The sequence below is a fragment of the Olea europaea genome, chromosome 15 (genome assembly GCF_002742605.1).
Source record: "Olea europaea var. sylvestris chromosome 15, O_europaea_v1, whole genome shotgun sequence".
NCBI classification, from domain to species: Eukaryota; Viridiplantae; Streptophyta; class Magnoliopsida; order Lamiales; family Oleaceae; genus Olea; species Olea europaea.
Genome location: NC_036251.1, coordinates 23,354,411 through 23,376,107, shown reverse-complemented (window position 1 = coordinate 23,376,107; position 21,697 = coordinate 23,354,411). Strand labels below are relative to the sequence as shown.

General features: G+C 33.0%; 1 protein-coding gene across 2 annotated transcripts in view; it reads left to right on the top strand.

The window, feature by feature from the left end:
• Positions 1 to 17,148: 17,148 nt before the first annotated feature.
• Positions 17,149 to 21,697, top strand: part of LOC111410541 — a 7,507-nt gene continuing 2,958 nt past the window's right edge. Inside the window, exons 1-3 of one of the 2 annotated variants that reach the window (XM_023040940.1) lie at positions 17,154 to 17,295; positions 17,720 to 17,735; positions 18,314 to 18,746. In XM_023040940.1, coding sequence (XP_022896708.1) covers positions 18,419 to 18,746 — 328 coding nt within the window. In that variant the 5' untranslated portion in view covers positions 17,154 to 17,295; positions 17,720 to 17,735; positions 18,314 to 18,418. Of the gene's footprint in view, positions 17,296 to 17,719; positions 17,736 to 18,313; positions 18,747 to 21,697 lie in introns of both variants that reach the window. The other variant, XM_023040939.1, reaches the window with a different exon arrangement.

Here is a 21,697-nt window from a genome sequence, read left to right as displayed (position 1 = left end):
ATTTTGAATTTGGATATTATGATATTACAAAGTTGAAATATCAATTTAATTCTCGAAATTCCTATATTCTTCCAAGGAATAATCGATTAATGCATTTCGAATTAAGATTAATGTATATATGTCGTCGTTTAATATATTTCCTGTTAACTTTAAATAATCGTGTTTGTTATATTTTAATTTTTTTGTATTCTTATTAAATTTTAAATGTAAATAATAATAATAATAATAATTTATTATATTAAAAAATATATAACACAAATGACACAAATATCATTAATCAATTTATTTGAAAAATTAAAATAAAGGGTAAAAACGACTTTTGACCATCTGCACCAAAATGGTGCAAAGTTTGGTATTACATTGGAGTTGTTTTGCACCATTTTTGGTGCATTTTGGTGTTTTTGGGGAGCATTGGAGATTGCCTTAACCCTACGTAAGATGAAAATATTGTGTTCAGTAAATGCGGCTGACTCAATGACTAATTATTGAAAGTAAGTTGAATTTGACGCAATTCAACTATCACAATAAAGAGAGTCTTAGCCACAAAATTATGTGAATTTATCCAATTTTTTTCTTGGTTCATGGTGCTTTTGAACTAAAATAATGCATTAGATAAAGATTAAAACACAATAATTGAACGTAATAATAATCTTTTCCTTTCGTTTTGGTTTTTTATGAAATGACCACACACCACTAAAACTGAAAATTCTAGGATCTTGCCTTTGCCAAAAGCAAGAGATCCAGAATTGATGAATATTTTATGCACGCGGAATTACTTTTGAAAAGTAGTTTCAAGTCTCGTGGACTAATTAGCATCTAACAAATTAGTTATGCCAACTAAGCTTGTAAACATGGCCCAATTGACCAACTTCGAGGCAGCTCAACTCACACTGGATATGGATCTTGTCATAAATCAATCGTCAATACAGATAAGTAGATCGTGCCAGACTTGAGTAGTCAAGCACGAAAATCATCCCATCTAAGTCTTAAGTTTGTGGGTAATGTAATGGAATGCAAAAATGATTGAATAGTCGAGCCAATAATTATTGAAGAAAAAAATGCTTACTTTCTGTTTAGTGAATGTTCGGTGAAGCTTAAATTTTTTTAAGTTGATCAAAGATATTTTTTTTATCAACCCAATTTCATAGGATTCACGACTCATCATTCACTTTCTATAAGATTCATAACTAATAAAAACGTTAATATCAATTTTACCAATTTTAGTCCCATTTTTACAAGTATTGATGGCGTAAAGATCAATATATAATTGTTGGGGGAGCAAAAAGATGTTTTTTAAGTCTATGAATGGGTCACTCAAATGATAGTTATCGAACATCATAAAAGGTTTAATCTGATCTCACTAGACACTAATTGATTTTCTAATGAGATGATTAAAACTCGATCTTAACAAGTGATATCAGAGCTAGAGTAAAGGACTTGAGTCAATAGTGTCATGTTGAGGGAGGGATTGTTGGAAACAACAAGACCGCTCTTAAACTTATTGGATTGTCATTTGAATGATGATGGTCGAATGCCAAATCAAAAAGTTTAACATGCTCTCATTTGATACCAATTGATTTTCAAATGAGAAAATTGAAATTCGATCTTAACAATAACCACCATGCCTACTCTGCATTTGAATCCTTATATAATAATGTATATTTATTTCATTTTACCCGACATGAAATTTACCTTTATTAGAATCAAGTATACTGTATTTAGATGGGATTAAAAATGTTTATTCTCCTTATTTTGTTTGAAAATAAAATTTAAAATTTAATTTCTTCCTCCAAATCTCAGTCCACACGAAATATTTGTCCTTAAAAATCATGCTATAAGTACAAAAAAATTTAACTGAAAATTTTGACAGACAACACATGGCTTCAAATCATTGAAAGATGGAAAAAACACAAAAAAAAAAAAAAGCAAATTAGGTTTCGTCATGTCAGCATCTATATGAATTCTATAAGGAAATCCTGGTACTTGAGATTTTTTCCTGTCCCTAAATGGGTTGTTCTGAATAGTAACTTTATTGGGCCGGAAATTATTGAATTCTTTTACATCTTTTTCCCCCAAATATTGCGCCTTTAACTTGACAAAAGCAAATAATTTTTTTTTAAAAAAAATCTTTAAATTAACCAAAATATAAATAAAAATTAAATATGCGGCATCTCTATAAGTAAGGGGCCTCTACGGTTACACAACTTGCACACGCTTAAAATCGACGCTAAATGCCAATTATTTTTTATTAATAAATATTCTACCTGTATGGTAGCATGAATAGAAAAAAAGCAACAAAAAGGGATAATCATCTTTTAAATTATTGAAAACACACTTACCCTTTCTCAATCTCATAATCCAATCACCACGAGTATTTAAAAAGGAACGAGCCATTGACGTATTGATACAATCCATCTTTTGTCACACTCCAACCGCATCCCGATTCAGCACACTCTTTGGCGTCGAAAAGAGGGAATTTTTTCTCCGAACTTTTGGTAAGCAAGTCGCAAGAAGAAGAAGGATTCGGGTTCGCTGCATCAATACTCCACACGGCATAACCTCCATCTGGCGCTAAAACTTCGTAGAATTGATTGCCATTATCGTTGCATAGAATCTCTAGTGGATCATCTAATTTATTTACGACGAGTATACTCATCTGATTTGAATATACTGAAGTGTTGTATATTGCGAAAAGAACAACAAATACAAGAAGTTGGAATTTGAAGGAATTCATTTTCATTTTTTGTGGGCATATGGCAATGGTGATTTTTCTTTAACATGAGACTTGTAATATAAGATTTTGTGTAACGTCTAATCTTATTTATTAGTGTCATAAATTAGATTTATGAAGGTGTTTTAGTATGTTAATATTTCTTTGGATTAGTATTGATGTGAGATTTGTTGTTTCTAGAATTTGACGTTACTCTTTCGAAATCAATCCAACAGAATCACCTGAATGTAAAGAATTGATCAACAGGATGTAAACAGTAATTCGAACCTACCGACTTCACGATGTTTCCTTAAAACGAATTTACTGCTTTCAATGGTGCTAAAGGCGTCCAACAATCGTTTCCCATAATAGAACGAATTTTCGTTTCCTACGGAAGTAGCACTACAATCTGCAGGAGTTCCAACGAACTCAACGAAATATGTTTTACTTCGAGACAATATTAGAACGAGAGAAAAGGGAATGAGATTCAAAGCACAGAAAGTTTGCAATGAAAATTGTGTAAATTTTCTGGTAGAGAGGCTGGCTATCTATAGACTTGTTCGTGGCCATTCGAACGGTCATCACCTTTCAGAAAAACCTCAAAATTCGAACAGACATGCTGTTTTTAAAAGTCGCGTCTATTAAGTCGATTAACAGTCGGCTGTTTGGTCGGTAAACAAAAGACTGTTAAAAGAAAATAAAACACACTGAATAAGTCAAAATTTAAATTTCATAAAGTACCCAAGAATTTGATTATTTACAATTTGACCCAAAATTTTGTCCAAAAAGTTAATATAGTGCAAAGGTCCACCTGCACCGGACACGTGTGGGTTTATGACCAAACTCAATAGGATATAGGTCTTTCCCCTTCTAAAGACTATTGGAACCTCTTGGGGCCCAAACCCAATTCCAAACTTCCACCTTATAAACCACACCAAAGTTTCCTAACTTTCCTATGTGGGATAAGTGTTTGGAAAATCAAATTCTTCCATAATACTTAGTTTATGTGGGTTACTTTAACACTTAATATTTCATTCAATTTTAAATGGTTTTCGATAAATAAATATATCACGTTAATCATCTCGCGAAATAGAACGTGAATATGCTAGGTCCTGTATTAATTAAAAGGTGGGTCCCACTTAAATTTGGGCTCAAAGTTGACCCATTTCATATTCATAACCATTTTTTCCAACATGATTTATAACTTATTATATGGGAGTTGCAGTATAGTGTAAAATCAAGAGTCACATATTAATTTTGTCACATACGTGCTTAACTATTTCGTTTGTAAAATAAAGAAATATATCAAAGGGTGATACTTCTCTTTTATTCTCTACCATGGTATTTGGTGGGGGCTTGTCGCTATGGATAATTGAAAACATTCCACTTCCACAAAAACTATTTTAAGTCAACCCTAATCTGTCTATAAAGCAAGCAAAAATACCAATAAATATCCTTCTGCTTCATTTATTATTTTTCTTTTATTTTATTTTATTTTATTTTTATTTTTTTGCTTTTTATATTTTCCAAAGCAGCCTCTCACAGAATTTAATTGAGATGCCAAAACTATATGTTTTCACATTATTCAGTGTTAATCAATGCAGAATTCTATCTATTATTTGACGATAACTTCTTGTACGTTAGTTGTAGTCCTCATTTTGGGATTTTGGTTGTTGTAAGAAATGTGCACAACGTGAACAAATATAACATTCTCCTGATAATTATCGTTTTGTACATTCAAATATAACATTCTCCTAATAATTATCGTTTTGTACATTCGTAGTGATGGTGGTACCTGTTGACCTCAAAAAATGTCGCCAACAGATCCCCAACCTCATCCCCTCCAAACCTGCACACGGAATATCCTGTTAGGAGGCAAAGGTCGTCAGTCGAGAAAAATGTTCGACGACCGTTTACACTCTGACAATCAAATCAATGGTCGGGCCAAAAAAAAATAAAGAGTGCAAGAGTCAGGAGAGGGGGTTTGGCTAGGGTTTAGAAAACATATTTTAAGTTGTGTGAATGAGCTCGTATATATAGAGAAATGAAATGAAATGGGTCGAGTCCAAAAGAAAGGTCCAATGTGAAATGATTTATATGTATAACAGTACCATAACTTCCAGGCCCGACCTGGTGGTGCTCGGGTGCCTGGTCCCTTGTGTATCGCGCCTTGAGTTAGTTTTATCCCTTGGGGCAGACGTCTCATGTTGGGGTCAAGAATCCAACCTCACTATTGGTCCATGAGGCGGTCCCATTTCATCTCGATTACCCCTCACCTTGCGCAGGTTGGATGGTCATCCTAGGAATGATATACGATGGCATCTTCTCATTTTGGAATTTTTGCGAATGTTAGGTGACAATTTTAGCTAAAAGGTTATGTTGTTCAGAGGAGATTATTATGTTTGTTCACGTCTTTACACGTTAACTCTTACAATTTTCTATATCCATAATGAAGACTTTTCGCACAAAACTATTGAACTATTACGATAAACTTTTATCTCAATCACAATCTCATAATCACATATAGAATTCCGTTCATGAGCACGATATTAAACAATCTTAGATGAAAATTAATGTTACAACTATATTTGTTGGTGCATTTTTTCCTCAATTTTCTAAATATGCCTTATTGCAATACTCACTGTTAGGGACACTCCACTAATGTAGTTATAAATGGTCTGTCTTCTACTTAGTGCGCCTTAATTAATATATTGATCTACTCAGGTCTTAGAGTTAGTGCTCCAACAATATCAAAAGTGGTGATAAAAAGCATAAAGATAGCATTTTTAGAATAATAATTAATTTCCATTTTAATTATAAGCAGTTAAGCATTTTTTTATAAATTAAAAGCATTGTTCTTGTAACATAGAGAGATTAAAATTGGCTGGAAACATGGTTCTCAAGAAGATTAGCTTCCTCTTCCTCCTCATTTCTGCTGCTCTTTTCTCCACTTCTTTTGCAAGTATACATACTTCTGCTTATACGTATTTATGTATACATATACTTGTATTTTTGTTTGTTAGTGTGTGTATAAACATACACACAATGTAAGGAAAAGGAGTTTTGATCATCCGAGATTTTCGTGCAGGTGGACTGTCTAGGTCAGTGAACATCTTGGAGAAGGAAGTGAAACCAACTAATAATGAGGTACCCCCATTGATCTTATATTTTGATGTCATCTCGTAATTTTATGATCGAAATTCTCGATAAAGTTACGATTTTTTTTTTCAAAATGATATAAATAATTAGATGAACACGGAGTTGGAAAATATATGCACGCAAATGGCTACATATATTCAAGAGCGGAGCCAGGAGAGAAGAGTTGTGGGGGCAAAATTGAAATTTTTTTTGAAAATATTATGTAAAATTTTGAAAATTTTAGATTTCGAACTTAGTGTAGGCCCATGCATATATTTAACGATATTTTTGAAACTTTTGTTAGGAAGAAACGGGGAAGCAATTTGAGCACGAGAAAACGAGTGATGTAGATGAAAGAAGTCATGGAGTGAGCTTCTTTGACTATGGGAGATATGATCCAGCACCAACACTAGGCAGACCTAATTTCAAACGCATTCCCCACTAAGATGTATACTTATGCAGATTTCAATTTATGTAGCATATGAATAAATGAAGTCTGCAATAAAATAATATAAAATTATTATTAAATATAAATTCAGTATGTTTGTAGAGATGGATTTATTAGAGAGGATAGTTTCGAATTCGAGAGTATCTATTCCTTGAGATATATCAAGAGAATCAAGATATGCCTTGGTGTTTCACATGCTTGTGTCACGTCTATAGAATTCTAACTTGATTAAATAGGAATACTTGTGTACCCCCACGAAATGTGTGGATAATAATTAATAATTATTAATGTACGATTTTGACTAAAGTTATAAACCAATTTATATATTGTATCAAAAGAGAGGCTTAACCAATGCTAGGGTACTACAAGTACATCATTAATGTGAGCTAAGTCTCTTTTTATGTCATGTTAATGTTCACCAACAAGATATCTTAATGTTGTGCTAGCTTAAGTTAATACACACCAAGTTTAGGAACTGAGTATTTTGTTAGGTTTATTCTGAGTTGAACTGAACTCTTTTACATGATATCGACTTCTTGCTTCTAATCTATTCTTATTTTATAGAAATCGAGCTCTTTTTGAGATGATGCCGACCTAGTTAACTTATACAATGTAACCCTTAGGGCTTAAAGTTATATAATGCATATTTTGCTTATTAGGGTAAATGTGGTAGCCTCAATTTTCGTTACAAGACCGTTTACAGAGCTATGTAGCAAAACATGGACTTTGTCAATGCAAAATAAATAAAATTTGTTTAGTATTTTCGAAGGGAAGGAAAACAGATGTTCTTAGGTAATAGTTGAAAATAAAGTAATTTTACTTTGCAATAAAAAGTCTACGCGATTTCTAAAATTCGTCCATTTAGCGTTTGTTTGAGATTCTCTCTCTCTCTCTCTCTCTCTCTCTCTCTCGTTGTTGTTGTTGTTGTTTTTTTTTAATTTTATTTTATTACATGAATTTGTTTTAGAATGTGTGGTTAAAATGTAAGATAAAATATAGGCCCATGTGAAAATTATTTTTCGGAGAGAATCTATGGTTTATAATGAATTTGAAAAATATACTTTAAAAAAAAAAATCTCTATCAAACATAGCCCTAGACTTGATATGCGAGTTTGATGAAATTAAGATTGACCATGTACCTAGAATGGCCAGTGTTGAGACTAACACAATAACCCATCTATATACGAAGTTTGAGATTTTCTAATCGGACAACAAAATGGCAAAAAAAAAAAAAAAAACAGAATGATTCCGACGACCTTCAAAAAAATTTGACTCTTACATAACTGAGTCAAAAGTAGATCGGGCAGGAGTGAAATGCCTCTTATCACGAATATATGTCCAAACCTTCTAGAGAAACTTCTAGATAAGTAAAGCAAGAAGCTTTGAATTATATTTTGGTTGACAAAATATTTATAAGTATATATACACTATTCAACATTGACCAAAAATCCCATATCAATTGGCAGTCAGTCAAATCACATATTTTCTCCTTCTTTGACTATTGAAATCGCATGAACCAAGAGAGTTGGAATTGCAATTATTTATATACAACTACACCACCTAATGTTGTTCCTACAATAATCGCATACACGCTGTAATTTAAACATGTAGGCACGTGTATATATATCTTCAACATAGAACTTTAAAATATTTATAGTGCTTCAAGTTTCAGAAATACTTTTCTCTTTATAAATTTGATTTTCAATTTCAAAACAATACGTAATTAGAGGAATTAAGCTGTGTTTGACAAAGGTTTTTGAGATTATAAGTTAGTGAATTCATGAAATATATAATTAAAAATGAAGTTTGATGAACTTATAATCTTGAAAAACTTTGTCAAGTATGTTCTAAGTAATAAAACTCGATTCTACTTAGTACTTTTCACTTTACTTCGATAGAGAATATTTAAGTAATATTTTGTTCAGTATTGTCTAGAATACGATTTACTAACGCTATATTTTGACATTTACTTTTTTGTTCGAGTTGCCATAAATGCCCTCAAAACTTCATTTAATTATTCTTTTGTACGGGTTACATATATGTGACAAGTGGAAGGATAAATTGGGTAGAGTAAATCATTCATCGATGTCGGGACACAAAAATGACTTCAGACCAAAACATGAAACTCCCTTTGTGTTGTAAATTTATTCGACCATGTAATCGATATTGTTCCATCACTTTACGTGTCTGTAATGCAAAAAAAAATTATTTATAGTGTCCCTTTTATTGGGGTTCTTTACACGTCAAAATCGTTTTCAAAGTATTCTCAAAAGCTATCCAACCGTCCAAAAAACTTGGCAGGAATTAATTGCCACACTGCGCCACTTTAGCCTATTTTATTTATCTCTTTACTATACTAAAATACATTTTTAATCAATAATTCACCAAGAACAATAACAATTTATATGAATTATATAAACAACGCATGAATGATGAACCTGCACGATATTGCAATCCTGCTAGTCAAGATATTGCTTGAAATATGAAATCACGAATGTCCCTGTTTAATTTGACTAAAAATTAAATTTTTAGAAGATTTTAATTAAAGTTGATGAAATTTATAGATGAAAACTTTGTAAAAATTGTGAGTTCCATAAATGTGTTGGACTTTTTTGTATACAGAAGAAATAACACTTGTCTATCAATACATGAAGTATGAGTCTTCGGACCTAATAAAATGAAAATAAATTATTTTCAAACAGGACGTGTTATTTTCATTTTTCCAAAGAAAAGCATATTCTTGACAAATTATTATATCATAATTCAAAGATTATTAATTAATTAATGTTGGAAAAAATGAGTAATAGCTCACTTTTGGGAAAAATTTCGGTGGGACCCATTGGTCCAATTTAGAATATCAAAGTTGATTTGTGTTCTCTTCGTGGAGCATTAAAATCATATATTTATTTGCCAAAAATGAAATTCGGGTGAATGAAAAATTGGAGCTCAAAGATGACAATTCGAAGATGGTTATGTGGAAAAAAAATTGTAGTTAGTCTCACATAGGAAAAATATGAAAGCAAGAACTACTTTATATAGAATTATACTTTGGAATAGTGTAATCATGTGTAGCATACATGCTCTCTCCACGTGCGCGCACAGGGGTGCAAATCTCGGACCGAAATTACATTTGAACCTTGAACTTGTGTGCGGACGCGACCTGCGTACATGAATGTTGGACTGAACGAAATTCTCTCTGCACGAAAAAATTCCCAAATTCTATCACCGTCTTCTTTCTGTCCTGTGAAGTCGTGGTGGTGGTGATATTGTTCAGACGCTAAATCGGTTCGTCGGAGTAGTTTCTGTAGTGCTCAAATTCTGCTCGTTTTGCCGTTGTATCCTGAAAAACAGACGTTCGAACAAGACCTCAAGCACCTACGATGAGAGGGCGAATCTGTTTTAAGGAAATTGTGATTACACAGGCCTTGTGTTAAAAGTTTATTTTCAAATTTATATGCTTTCTAGTTTAAATCTCTGTGCATTTTTTTATTTGCAGATTTACATCCTTTCTAGATTTATTTAACTTTCAGTTTAAATCTCCATTTTCTGGAATTTATACTACGTTTGTGTTTCTGCAAATAATATAATTGCTGTACTTATTCAAGTAGTTTAATTTGTTTTAATTCTCACTATTTAGATAATATTTTGTATATACAAACTGGGATATGAAATCGTATTTATGGAAATTCAAATTCTGAAAACAAACAGTTTGTCCTTTAAGTTATCATAAAGTTTCTACAAATTCTGTTGTTATGTCACTGCCAAATAAGGTAAACGTGAATCCAGTATCTAAATCACGTATACGATATATGAGAACTCAATTCCACTCCATGCACTATCAATTAAATTTACCAATAAACTTAAAATAGATTCCTAAAGGAAAAAATTGGTTTATTATACTGTTAGTTTTTGGAAACTAAATTTTTTTTTTCAGAAATGGCAACCGAATCGACCAATATGGATGTGACCCAAACTGTGTCTACTGAAAATCAGGCTATGGGCTTAGCTGTGGCTCAAGGGCCAAGCTCTATTGTGGCTTAGACTGTGGCTAAATTGTCAAGTCATCTTGTGAGTCAAACTGTGGTTTCAACAACTGGCCGTACCGTTAATATTCCGATTAATCATGGAGAAAAATCGAAGAAAGTTAATGACTTGAATTTCAAAAGGTGGCAGCAGAAAATGTTATTTTATCCGACCACTTTAAATCTTGCGAGATTCTTGATTGAGACTGATCCAAAACGCAATGGGGTGAGGGAGATATTCAAGCCATCAGTGCACTTGATGCTTCGAACCATTCGAATTTTCTGTACCGAAACTATATTATGAAAAGCTTAGCAGACACGCTATACAATGTGTATAGTACTATGAAAACTGCTAAGGAATTGTGGGAGTCTTTGGACAGAAATATAAAACTGAGGATGTTGGGGCTAAAAAGTTTATTGTCGGCAGATTTCTAGACTATAAAATGGTGGACTCCAAAACGGTTATCAGTCAAGTGTAAGAACTCCAAGTGTTTCTTCACGAAATTCATGCCAAAGGGATGATTTTGAATGAAACTTTTCAAGTGGCTACAATTATTGAAAAATTGCCCTCCGCATGAAAAGATTTCAAAAATTATTTGAAGTCAAGCGAAAGGAGATGAACGTCGAAAAACTAATTGTTAGACTTTGAATTGAAGAAGATAACAAGAGTTCCAAAAAGAAGTGGTTCAATCCTGATGCTGTTAAAGCTAATGTTGTGGAGCATGGTCAAAATATTAAGAACTATAAAAATAAGTCTGAGGCATCCAATAGTAAAAGGACCAAGTAAGGACCGAAATGTGGATTTTCTAAGAAGAAATTTCAAGGAAAATGTTTCAATTATGACAAAGTGAGCCACAAGTTTTTGGAGTGCACAACTACATGGCACGAGATGTGTCGGAGCTGAATCTCTCAACTGTCATTTCTGAAGTGAACATGGTGGGTTTAAACCCTAAGGAGTGGTGTATTAACACCGGTGCTACGAGACATGTGTGCTCTGATAAGGAGCTGTTTGTTGCGTTTGGAGCAATTGAGAATGGAGATGGGTTGTTTATGAGAAATTCAACAACTTCTGAAATCAAATGTCAAGGAAAGGTGGTTTTGAAGATGACATCGGGAAAAGAGCTGACTCTCAACAATGTGCTATATGTGCCGAAAATTCACAAGAACTTAGTATCTGGGTCCCTTTTGAATAAGCATGGTTTTCACATTGTATTTGAGTGAGACAAAGTTATTTTGTCAAAAAGTGGAATGTTTGTCGAAAAATGATATGTTTAAACTTAATGTAATGGTTGTTAAACCGAAAATAAATAAAGCAAACTCTTCTGCTTATTTGCTTGAGTCTTCTTATTTGTGGCATGGTAGATTAGGACATGTTAACTATGATACTTTACGAAGACCAGTTAACTTGAATTGCAAACCCGAGTTCCACATTGATTTAAAACATAAGTGTGAAACTTGTGTTGAGACAAAATTGACAAGGTCATCGTTTAAATCAATTGAACGGAACACAGAACCACTTGATTTAATTCATAGCAACGTATGTGATTTAAAACTTATACAAACAAGAGGTGGCAACAATATTTCATTACTTTTGTCGACGCTAGTACTGTTATGTGTATTTGCTAAAAAGTAAAGATGAAACTATAGAGAAATTTATTCTCTATAAGAGTGAAGTTGAAACTCAATTTAATAAGAAAATTAAGGTGTTAAGAAGCGATTGAGGTGATGAGTATGAAGCACCATTTGCGGAATTTTGTACACAACACAGAATCATACATGAAACTACCGCACCTTATTCACCGCAACAAAATGGTGTTGCTAAACGGAAAAATCGCACTTTAAAGGAAATGATGAATGCAATGCTAGTAAGTTTTGGGTTACCTCTAAACATGTAGGGGGAAGCTGTGTTATCAGCAAATTACCTTTTAAATAATGTGCCCTGAAAGAAAATGGAAAAGACCCCTTATGAGTTATGGAAAGAAAGAAAGTCTTCCTCTAAATACTTACGAATGTGAGAGTGTCTTGCTAAAGTGGCCGTTCCAACACCAAAGAAGGTAAGGATACGGCCAAAGATAGTAGATTGCATCTTCATTGGGTATGCAAGTGCTTATCGGTTTCTTGTGTATGATTCTAAAATCTCAGACATACACAAAAACACGATATTGGAATCAAGAAATGTTTCATTTTTTGAACATGTATTTCCGTACAAGTCCAAAGAGGAAGCAAGCTCCTCCAAACGAACATATGAGACTATGACTGAAAATAGTCATGACAAAAAACTAGAAGAAGAGACTGAGGTTAAACGTAGCAAACAGAAAATGACAGAAAAATCTTATGGTCCTGATTTTCTGACCTATATGCTAGAAAGTGAACTTCAAAGTTATCAAGAGGTTGTGAATTCCTCGAAAGGACTTCAATGGAAGGAGGCCATTAAAAGTGAGATAGATTCCATACTGCAGAATCATGCATGAGTTAGTGTATCTTCCTCCAGTAAGCAAACCACTAGGTTATAAATAGATTTTCAAAAGGAAAATGAGAGCAGATGGAACTATCAAAAAGTATAAGGCTAGATTAGTAATAAAAGGTTATAAACAAATGGAATGCCTTGATTACTTTGATATGTATTATCCAGTAATGAGAATAACATCTATTAAGTTGATACTTGCGATTGCCGCTTTGCGAAATCTTGAAGTACATCCAATGGATGTTAAAACGACCTTTCTAAATGAGGATTTAAAAGAAAAAGTATATATGGAACAACCCGAGGGATTTTCGTCACCAGGGCAGGAAAAAAAGTTTGTAAATTAGTGAAATCACTATATAGTTTGAAACAAGCGCCCAAACAATGACATGAAAAATTTGATAATGTCATGATAGAAAGTGGATTTAAAATTAATGAGTGTGACAAATATGTTTACGTCAAAGACACTAAAGATGGTTATTTCATTTTATGTCTTTACGTTGACGACATGATTATTGTTGGTAGTGACAATAAGATAATTGAATCCATTAAAAATATGTTGAATTCGAGATTTGACATGAAAGATATGGGTTTAGCTGATATTATACTTTGAATAAAAATCTCAAGAACATCAGATGGGTTTGTTCTAAGTCAGTCACATTATGTGAACAAAATTTTGAAGAAATTTAATAAGGATGATACTGGCTTGACTAGAACACCAATAGATACAAGTAAACATCTATCTAAAAACAAAGGTGAAAGTGTCTCTCAAGTAGAATACTCGAGAGTTATTGAAAATCTAATGTATTTGATGAGTTGTACAAGACCAGACATAACCTACACAGTCAGTAAACTGAGTAGATACACGAGTAATCTAAGAGCTGAGCATTGGAAAAGAATAGTAAGAGTACTAAGGTACTTAAGATATACTCGTGACTATGGATTACATTATACCAGATACCTAACTGTCATTGAAGGATACAATGATGCTAATTAGATATCTGATATGAAAGACTTAAAGTCCACCAGTCGATTTGTGTTCACATTGAAAGGTGCTGTCATATCGTAGAAATCCTCTAAACAAACAGTTATAGTCAGATCTACGATGGAATATGAGTTTATAGCTCTAGATAAATGTGGTGAAGAGGCTGAATGGTTGTGTAACTTCTTAGAGAATATTCCAAGATGGTCAAAACTTGTACCAGCAATTTGCATATATTGTGACAGTCAATCAGCAATAGAAAGGGCATAGAATAACATGTACAATGGTAGGTCTAGACATATACGTCGTAGACACAATACCATAAGACAACTACTCTCAAATGGAGTTATCACTATTGACTACGTAAGGTCAAAAGATAACATTGCAGATCTGCTAACCAAAGGGTTAAATAGAGAGTTAGTTGGGAAATCATTGAAAGGAATGAGACTTAAGCCCTTGAATGAATAAGCCATTACAAAGGAAACTCAACCTGGTTGACTGGAGATCCCAAGATCAAGGTTCAAAGGGACAACTTAATTGTAAATGCTTAATAAAATCACTGTGGGAGTGTTTTCTCCTGTCCATTCCTATGATGTAACAGTGATGCCCGTAAGGATGAAGGATAAGCAATAAGTTTTTAATGATTCTTATGCGTCGAAAATCGAGCCAAGTAATACGGGTAACTTGTACTAAGAAATCACCTATGTGATAGAGAAGTGAGGCTGCTTCTAAGAGAATTGTGTGGGGCTCAATTCTGAAGAACTCTCACAGAACCAGGCATATGTTCATGGCCAAAACGAATATAATAATGAGAACTGAATTGTATTAGGAAGAATCCTGTGTGGAGTATATCATCATTTGTATAAATGGCAGAACAGTTCAAGGACAACATGTCTACTGATCAGTTAGTAAAGTAAATATACTTTCACAAGGGAAGGTTCAAAGGGTAATGCCTACATATTCTACGCAGGCTTTAACCGTTGAACTTTATCACCTAGTCTTGTGTCTCAAGGTCACCAAGTCTTGTGTCTCACAGTCTCATGTCTCTCCCAATTTTCATTCATGTGGGGGATTGTTGGAAAAAATGAGTAATAGCTCACTTTTGGCAAAATTTTCGGTGGGACCCGTTAGTCCAATTTGGAAGATCAAAGTTGATCCGTGTTCTCCTCCGTGAGAATATCAAAATCATATATATTTTTTTGCCAAAAATGAAGCTTGGGTGAATGAGAAATTGGAACTCAAAGATGACCGTTAAAAGATGATTATGTGGGAAAAAAATTATAGTTAGTCCCACATAGGAAAAATATGAAAGCAAGAACTACTTTATATAAAATTACACTTTGGAATGGTGTAATCACGTGTAGTATAGAGGCTCTATTCATATGCACACGCAGGAGGTGCAAATTTTAGACCAAAATTACCTTCGGACCTTGAACTTGTGTACGGGCGCGACCTGTGTACATGAATGTCGAACGAACGTGGCAAAAATTGGCCTCTTTGGAGAACCCACGTTTTGCAATTTTTTTTCTTATTTTCTCCACTGACTTTTGAGTTTCTAAAACTTCCAAAATTCCTAGAAATTGAAGTGACTCCAATCTTAATTGCTATAGAGTTAACGGCAGATTTATGCTATATGAAATCTCACGTTTTCCAGCAATTAAACTTATGAAAAAACATACGAAATTCTCTCTGCACGAAAAAATTCCCAAATTCTATCGTCGTCTTCTTTCTGTCTAGTGAAGTCGTGGTGGTGGTGATATTGTTCAGACGTTAAATCGGTTTGTCAGAGTAGTTTCTGTAGTACTCAGATTTTGCTGGTTTTACCGTTATATTTTGGAAAACAGACGCTCGTACTAGACTTCAAGCACTTACAGTGAGGGGGCGAATCTGTTTTAATAAAACTGTGATTACACAGGTCTCGGGTTAAAAGTCTATTTTTAGATTTATATGCTTTGCAATTTAAATCTCTGTGCATTTCTTTATTTGTAGATTTACATGCTTTCCAGATTTATTTAACTTTCGGTTTAAATCTCTATTTTCTGAAATTTATACTATGTTTGTGTTTCTGCAAATAATATAATTGCTGTACTTATTCAAGTAGTTGAATTTGTTTTAATTCTCACAATTTAGATAATCTTTTGTATATACGAACCGGGATATGAAACCGTGTTTATGGAAATTCAAATTTTGAAAACAAACAGTTTGTCCTTTAAGTTATCATAAAGTTTCTACAAATTCTGTTGTTATATCACTGTCTAATACGGTAAACGTGAATCCGGTGTCTAAATCACATATACGGTATATGAGAACCCGATTTCACTCCATGCACTGCTAATTAAATTTACCAACAATTAATCCCAACACAGACACATATCTTGTGGGTTTATGTTTGGCTTTTCTAGTTTGTTTGCCTTAATTAAGTTAGCTGCATTTGTATTTAAATGTAAAAGAGTCGGGCTCACTTGTCTGCTAGTGTGTGTGGAAGTGTGGAACATAAATCCCTTTGTTTTGTACCCTCAATCAGATCCACCATTTCTCATTTACATGTCCTAACTTCTAACCTAAATCGAGTAATATCTAGCTATGAATAGAAAGTGAGACAATACCAAGAATTTTTCATAATGTATGTGTCAAGATGGGTCGAATTTTCAAGTGTTAACGTTCAAATTTTAGATCAAAAAATGACGTGAATATCATTATGCATTGAAATTTATTCTATACTAGAAATAGAAATGTGGGTCGTCAACTTGTCATATTTTTGCATGGAGAATGTGTGAATATAAAATAAGAAAAAAATTGAAAAAAACTTAAAAAATGATTTTTTTTTTTGAAGCATTTATAATTAAAAATGAGTATAAACAAATTAATTTTAAATAAGGACTTATGTTCACATGAGAAATGAGAAGAGAGACTCGAGTAGTATAATTGACAAATGTCGCTTCATTTTTATTTTTTTGAATAAAAATGGCTTATGATGCTTACGTGTGTAAATTGAAAAGCATGGAATAAAAATGGCTTATTTTATTTTATTTTATTTTATTATTTTTTTTTTGAAAAGCATGGAATGCGTACTACGCACTCCGCTTACCCCTTAAGAAACCAGTTAGGGTTCCCCTCTATCGCAGTCCTCACTGACACAATTTCAAACCTAAAGAAAGAAAAAGAGTAAATAAAATAGGAAAATTTTAAAAAAAAATCATAAGGTACAATCCCTTTTAGCGATAAGTACCACTCAATAGCACAAATATTTTTTTCCCCAGAAAATCGGCTTTTAATAAAGCTCTTTTAGACTTTTACACTTGCTCACGACAGATATCCCTTGACGCCGTTATAACCACAACAAAAACTGACGGCGTTAAGAAAACCGTCCAAAACGCCCTCTCTCTGTCTCTGCCTCTCTTTCTTTCTGCAAATATACAAGTAGAAGAACAAGCAGAACCTTCTCTCTCTAATTTTGCACATATCTATATATTCGATACTCTCGCACGCAGCTACTCTCTCTTTCTAGGGTTTCAGACCGGTGGGAACGTACAGGTTCGATCACGTAAAATTCGCTTGTATTTATAAGGAGGCTCGGTATAAATCTATAATTACTTCAATATATATGTGATATTTGTTTGTGTTTATATTATTATCATAGATGTGTGCAAGTGAGAGATTTAGATGCCTTAATTGTGAGATATGAATGGAAATTATGTGCATCAGAAAGGATTATTATGTAATGGTGAATGAGATATGCTAATATGTTGACTGTGATTACAGTTATTTGGGCATGAATTTCGGATCTCTTATGACAACTACAGTGTCGAACTCTTGTTGTTTTTTTGGTGTTTTACCTGTCTTCTTCTCCGAAATAGCTTTGTGAATCGCTAATTGTGCATCTGGCATTTGTTTGCGGTGTATAAATTTATTGGTTCGATTTTCGCTTAATTAATCAAAATTGTTTCTGTATTTTCAGTTTGCTGGAGATTTAGGTAAATAATTTTTGGTGATGATCGAGCTGTTTTATCAGAATGGGTTGATTTGACACAGTCAAAATGGTCCTGTAGTTCTGTTGTATTTGATGATTGACTGCAGTTTATAATTTTTCATTTGTTCGGATTTTAATTATGTGAATGATTGTAAAAGTACTGTATACCACTCCGACTGTATGCATACAGTTTCTGTAGAGACTACAGTTGGGAAATCATATCTCACAATACTTCAGTCTCCATTTCCACTTTCTTTGTGACTATTCTGGTGTCAATCATGATATTCAGTTTTTCCATATCCATTCAAGTCTGATAACTGGCTGTGTTGATATCATTATATTTTAATTTTCATTTTCTCTTACTTATCTGTTTAGTATTATATAATACTATTATAAATTTTTAATGCTTTGTATACAAGTTTACTGTGAGTCAGCTAAGGTATCAGAGATTTGGGTTATTGAGTAAGGTCCTGGTAAAAAAATCAGAAGGTTTTTCACTGTTGGCACATGTAAAGTGTATAAGTTATTTCGAGATCATAATTAATTGATGTCTGATTGTTACCATTCAATTTTTGATTGCAGATAACTCCTGTTTGTATGAGTTCTTGTCCCTTTTGCTAAAATCATTGATGTGAAAGACAGTTACCCATAAGCTATCAATAATTTGTTCTGGGTGTGTGAGAGAAAATGGGATCTGCTTGTTGTGTTGCTGCTAGAGACAGTACTATAACAAGTGGAAGACCCAATGAAACTTTGCAGAGGCATGTTTGCCATTCACCATCATGGAGCTTTCTATTGGACAACCGTGGAAGGGTAGCAGGTGAAGAGACTTCTTCAAATATATTACTTAATGGAGGTGGAGGTGATGATCGTTTGGATGTTAAATCTGCTACCACTGTGGAAACTGCATTAGCTTCTGAGGAGGGCAGTTCATTAGATAGTTTCCGTTCACTTGCATGTCGGAAGTCCCCAGTTTCAGATGGAAATGGTGGAATTTTAAGGTTTCCATCTTCTGGTAAGTCTCTAATGGTAGTTCATTTTTTTTTTTAATTATGAAATTTATTGTAAATGAAGTATAACCCTTGAATGAAACGTTGTTAAAATGGAAAGTAATATTTTACTCCTCCAATCCTTGTCATGATGATGACATAATAATCTCTCTCACTAGTTACAGTAGTGTACCACAAATCATCCATGCAATGTGTGATTTAAGAGGTAATTCAAGTAGTGGTTGGCAACATAAGATTGAGCCTTGTAAAGGGAATTGTATGCGAGCTTCTTTAAGTTTGAACTGCTTCTCGGCAAGTTCCAATTTCTTAGCCGAATTCAATGCTGCCAAATATAGTGTTGATGCTTCTTATTTTTCCCTTGACTACTGAATTAAGTTTGTTTTAGCCGTGTCTTTCAATCTGAAAAGTAAGGGGGGAAGTTGTGTTTTGGTAGTATAACCGAATGTTTTCAAGCATACTAGCTTGCAGTAGACGATGATCTGTCTACTTGAGTTCTAATATCAGCACAATTTGCTTCTAGAAAAAAAAGAATTCTCAAGCAAAGCAAGAAAAAAATTAATAGGAGGATGGGAAAGGTCAATGGATTCTTCACTTATACAGTTAACTGCTGGTGGGATGAGATTGCACGAAAGCAAATGAGCAGATAAAAGAAATTTATTCACACCTTTGATGCATTCGTGCGTTCATGTGTGTTTTGGTGGAGGGGATGGAGAGGAGGGAGGAGGGCAGACAATGACGAAGGCCATTTTATGGCCTTCGTAATTAAATAGATGTTGATGGACTGATGAGAACCTAGAAATGAGTATCATTTGTTGGCGATGGTTTATAAATCATTGAAGACTCATTTATTGTAGATTTGACTAGTGTCCCCATAAGCTTGCTTCACGAAAAGGAAAATAGATGTTATAGGAGCTCTTTGTTTTTATTAATATTCTGACTTTACACAGAACTTTTAGTACCTGACTCAACCATATTGAGTGTAACACTCCAAATTTTCACAAACTTTGAAGTGTTACCAAATATTTACTTTTCTTCGTATTAATGGCGGAATGATAAAAACAAATTTCTTTATAAAAAAATAACTGGGATATTCATAAATTTAAATTAAAACATGAAAATTGTATGTTAAAAAAACATAAACACCTAACTAATTAAATAACACGTGTTTGAACTAATCAAACTAACCAACAAATTGAAAGACAGGAAAACTTAATGCTTTTCGTTTTTTCGAATCCTCGTGGCAGCCCGCATCACCATCCCGCCATAGTTCCAATCGACCCGAACTAACCTAAAAAATTATTGTAAGAGTATTTAAAAATATTCAGTAAAATACATTCAATTTTCATACATAATTATACAACAATAAATAAACACTTCATATCACTCTTCTTTTATGGAGTATAACGGCGACGAAGCAACACAACCATCTTATGTCCTCGTAAATTTTCGAAGGATTTCATATCTCTTTCTAAAGAACTCGAAGGTCATTGGTAATTCATGTATATTTAATTGAATACATAGGACATGTTTGGTACGTATTGGTAGAATCAATTTTTTGACCGTTAGAGAGAAAATTGGGTCCTAATGTGAGTGAAGAAGTCTAAAATGACTTTTTACCACGTTAAGTGACGATAAAAAAAATTTATTTTTTGGCTTGAAAAATCAAAACCAAATGGGGTCATAAAAGCATAAGGACACAAATCACTTGTACAAAAGTATCTTACCTCGTTTATTTAAAGGTTGGAAGGAATAAAATCTTGTACGTAAAAATCTCCTATTATTTTTCTATACTTTATCTTCTCCCCCCTCTCTACCATGGCTCTCTCTCTATTTTGCGGGGGAAAATAATTGGAATTCTTGCTATATTTATAGAGATTGTTTGGTGAGAATTAAAATTAGATTTTTAATAGATTTTGATAGAAATTTTTAAAAATTTTTGAAATGTGTAGTTGAAAAGTTGTGGGACCTGTAAAAAATGTAATTAATATTGATTGTTTGATTTTAACTCAGATTAAAATTTGATTAAAATATGAGCCAAATAGGGTTATAGTTGAAATTTTTCAATTGAGTTTGTATGTAAATAGAATTGAAAAATTGTGTAATACAAAGAATTTGGATAAGAATTGGTTTCAAATAATAGAATTTGAATTGTATTCAAGTAATGTTTTCATATCAATAAAAATCACATGTGGTAGGGATTAGAAGAGGAAAAGAATTTTACTTAATTAATATTGCAAGTCCTCACCAACTCTATTAACCTATTATTCTTTTAATTGAACTTAACTTGATTAGCCTAATCCAAAACAACTTTTTCTTAGGTCAAGACTCCTAATTAATTACGAGTTACAAAGAGAGTCCAATATCAATATATTTATCTTCACTTCATCAAAATCTAATTATTTGACCCAAAAATTAAATAATTTGAAACATATTTCACTTTAGTCCATCAATATCAAAATGTAAATATATAGCATACAAAGCCCTCGTTTGACCCCCATTACCTGAAAATGAAAATGGGGGGAATAGTATTTTTTAAAAAAATGAGTGGTTGAAAAAGAAAGAAAAATTTTCAATTTACGTGTAATATTATTTTATGAAAGATTGTGTGGTTGAAAATAGGTGAGAGAAAAATGGAATGTAATGGACTTGAATTTAATGGGGATCAAACGGGGGCAAAATAAATTATTATTAGATAAAATTTTCGGGGCGTTACATTGAGTGTAATTGGAAGTGCTAAAAATTTGGCCTCTGCCATAAGGAGATGATTTTGTTTAGTTCCCTTTTTTGGGGCAAGAATAGTTGACAAGTATAGTTGTATTTAAAAGCCTTGAAAGTTGCTCTATTGACCTTCGAACAAAGAAGGGTGTCTTTGGGCCTTTGAGGGTTAGTGGTAATCATTGGAAGAGAGCATAAGATCACGAGTTATTACAGGTGAATTGTTGGCATTAAAATTATA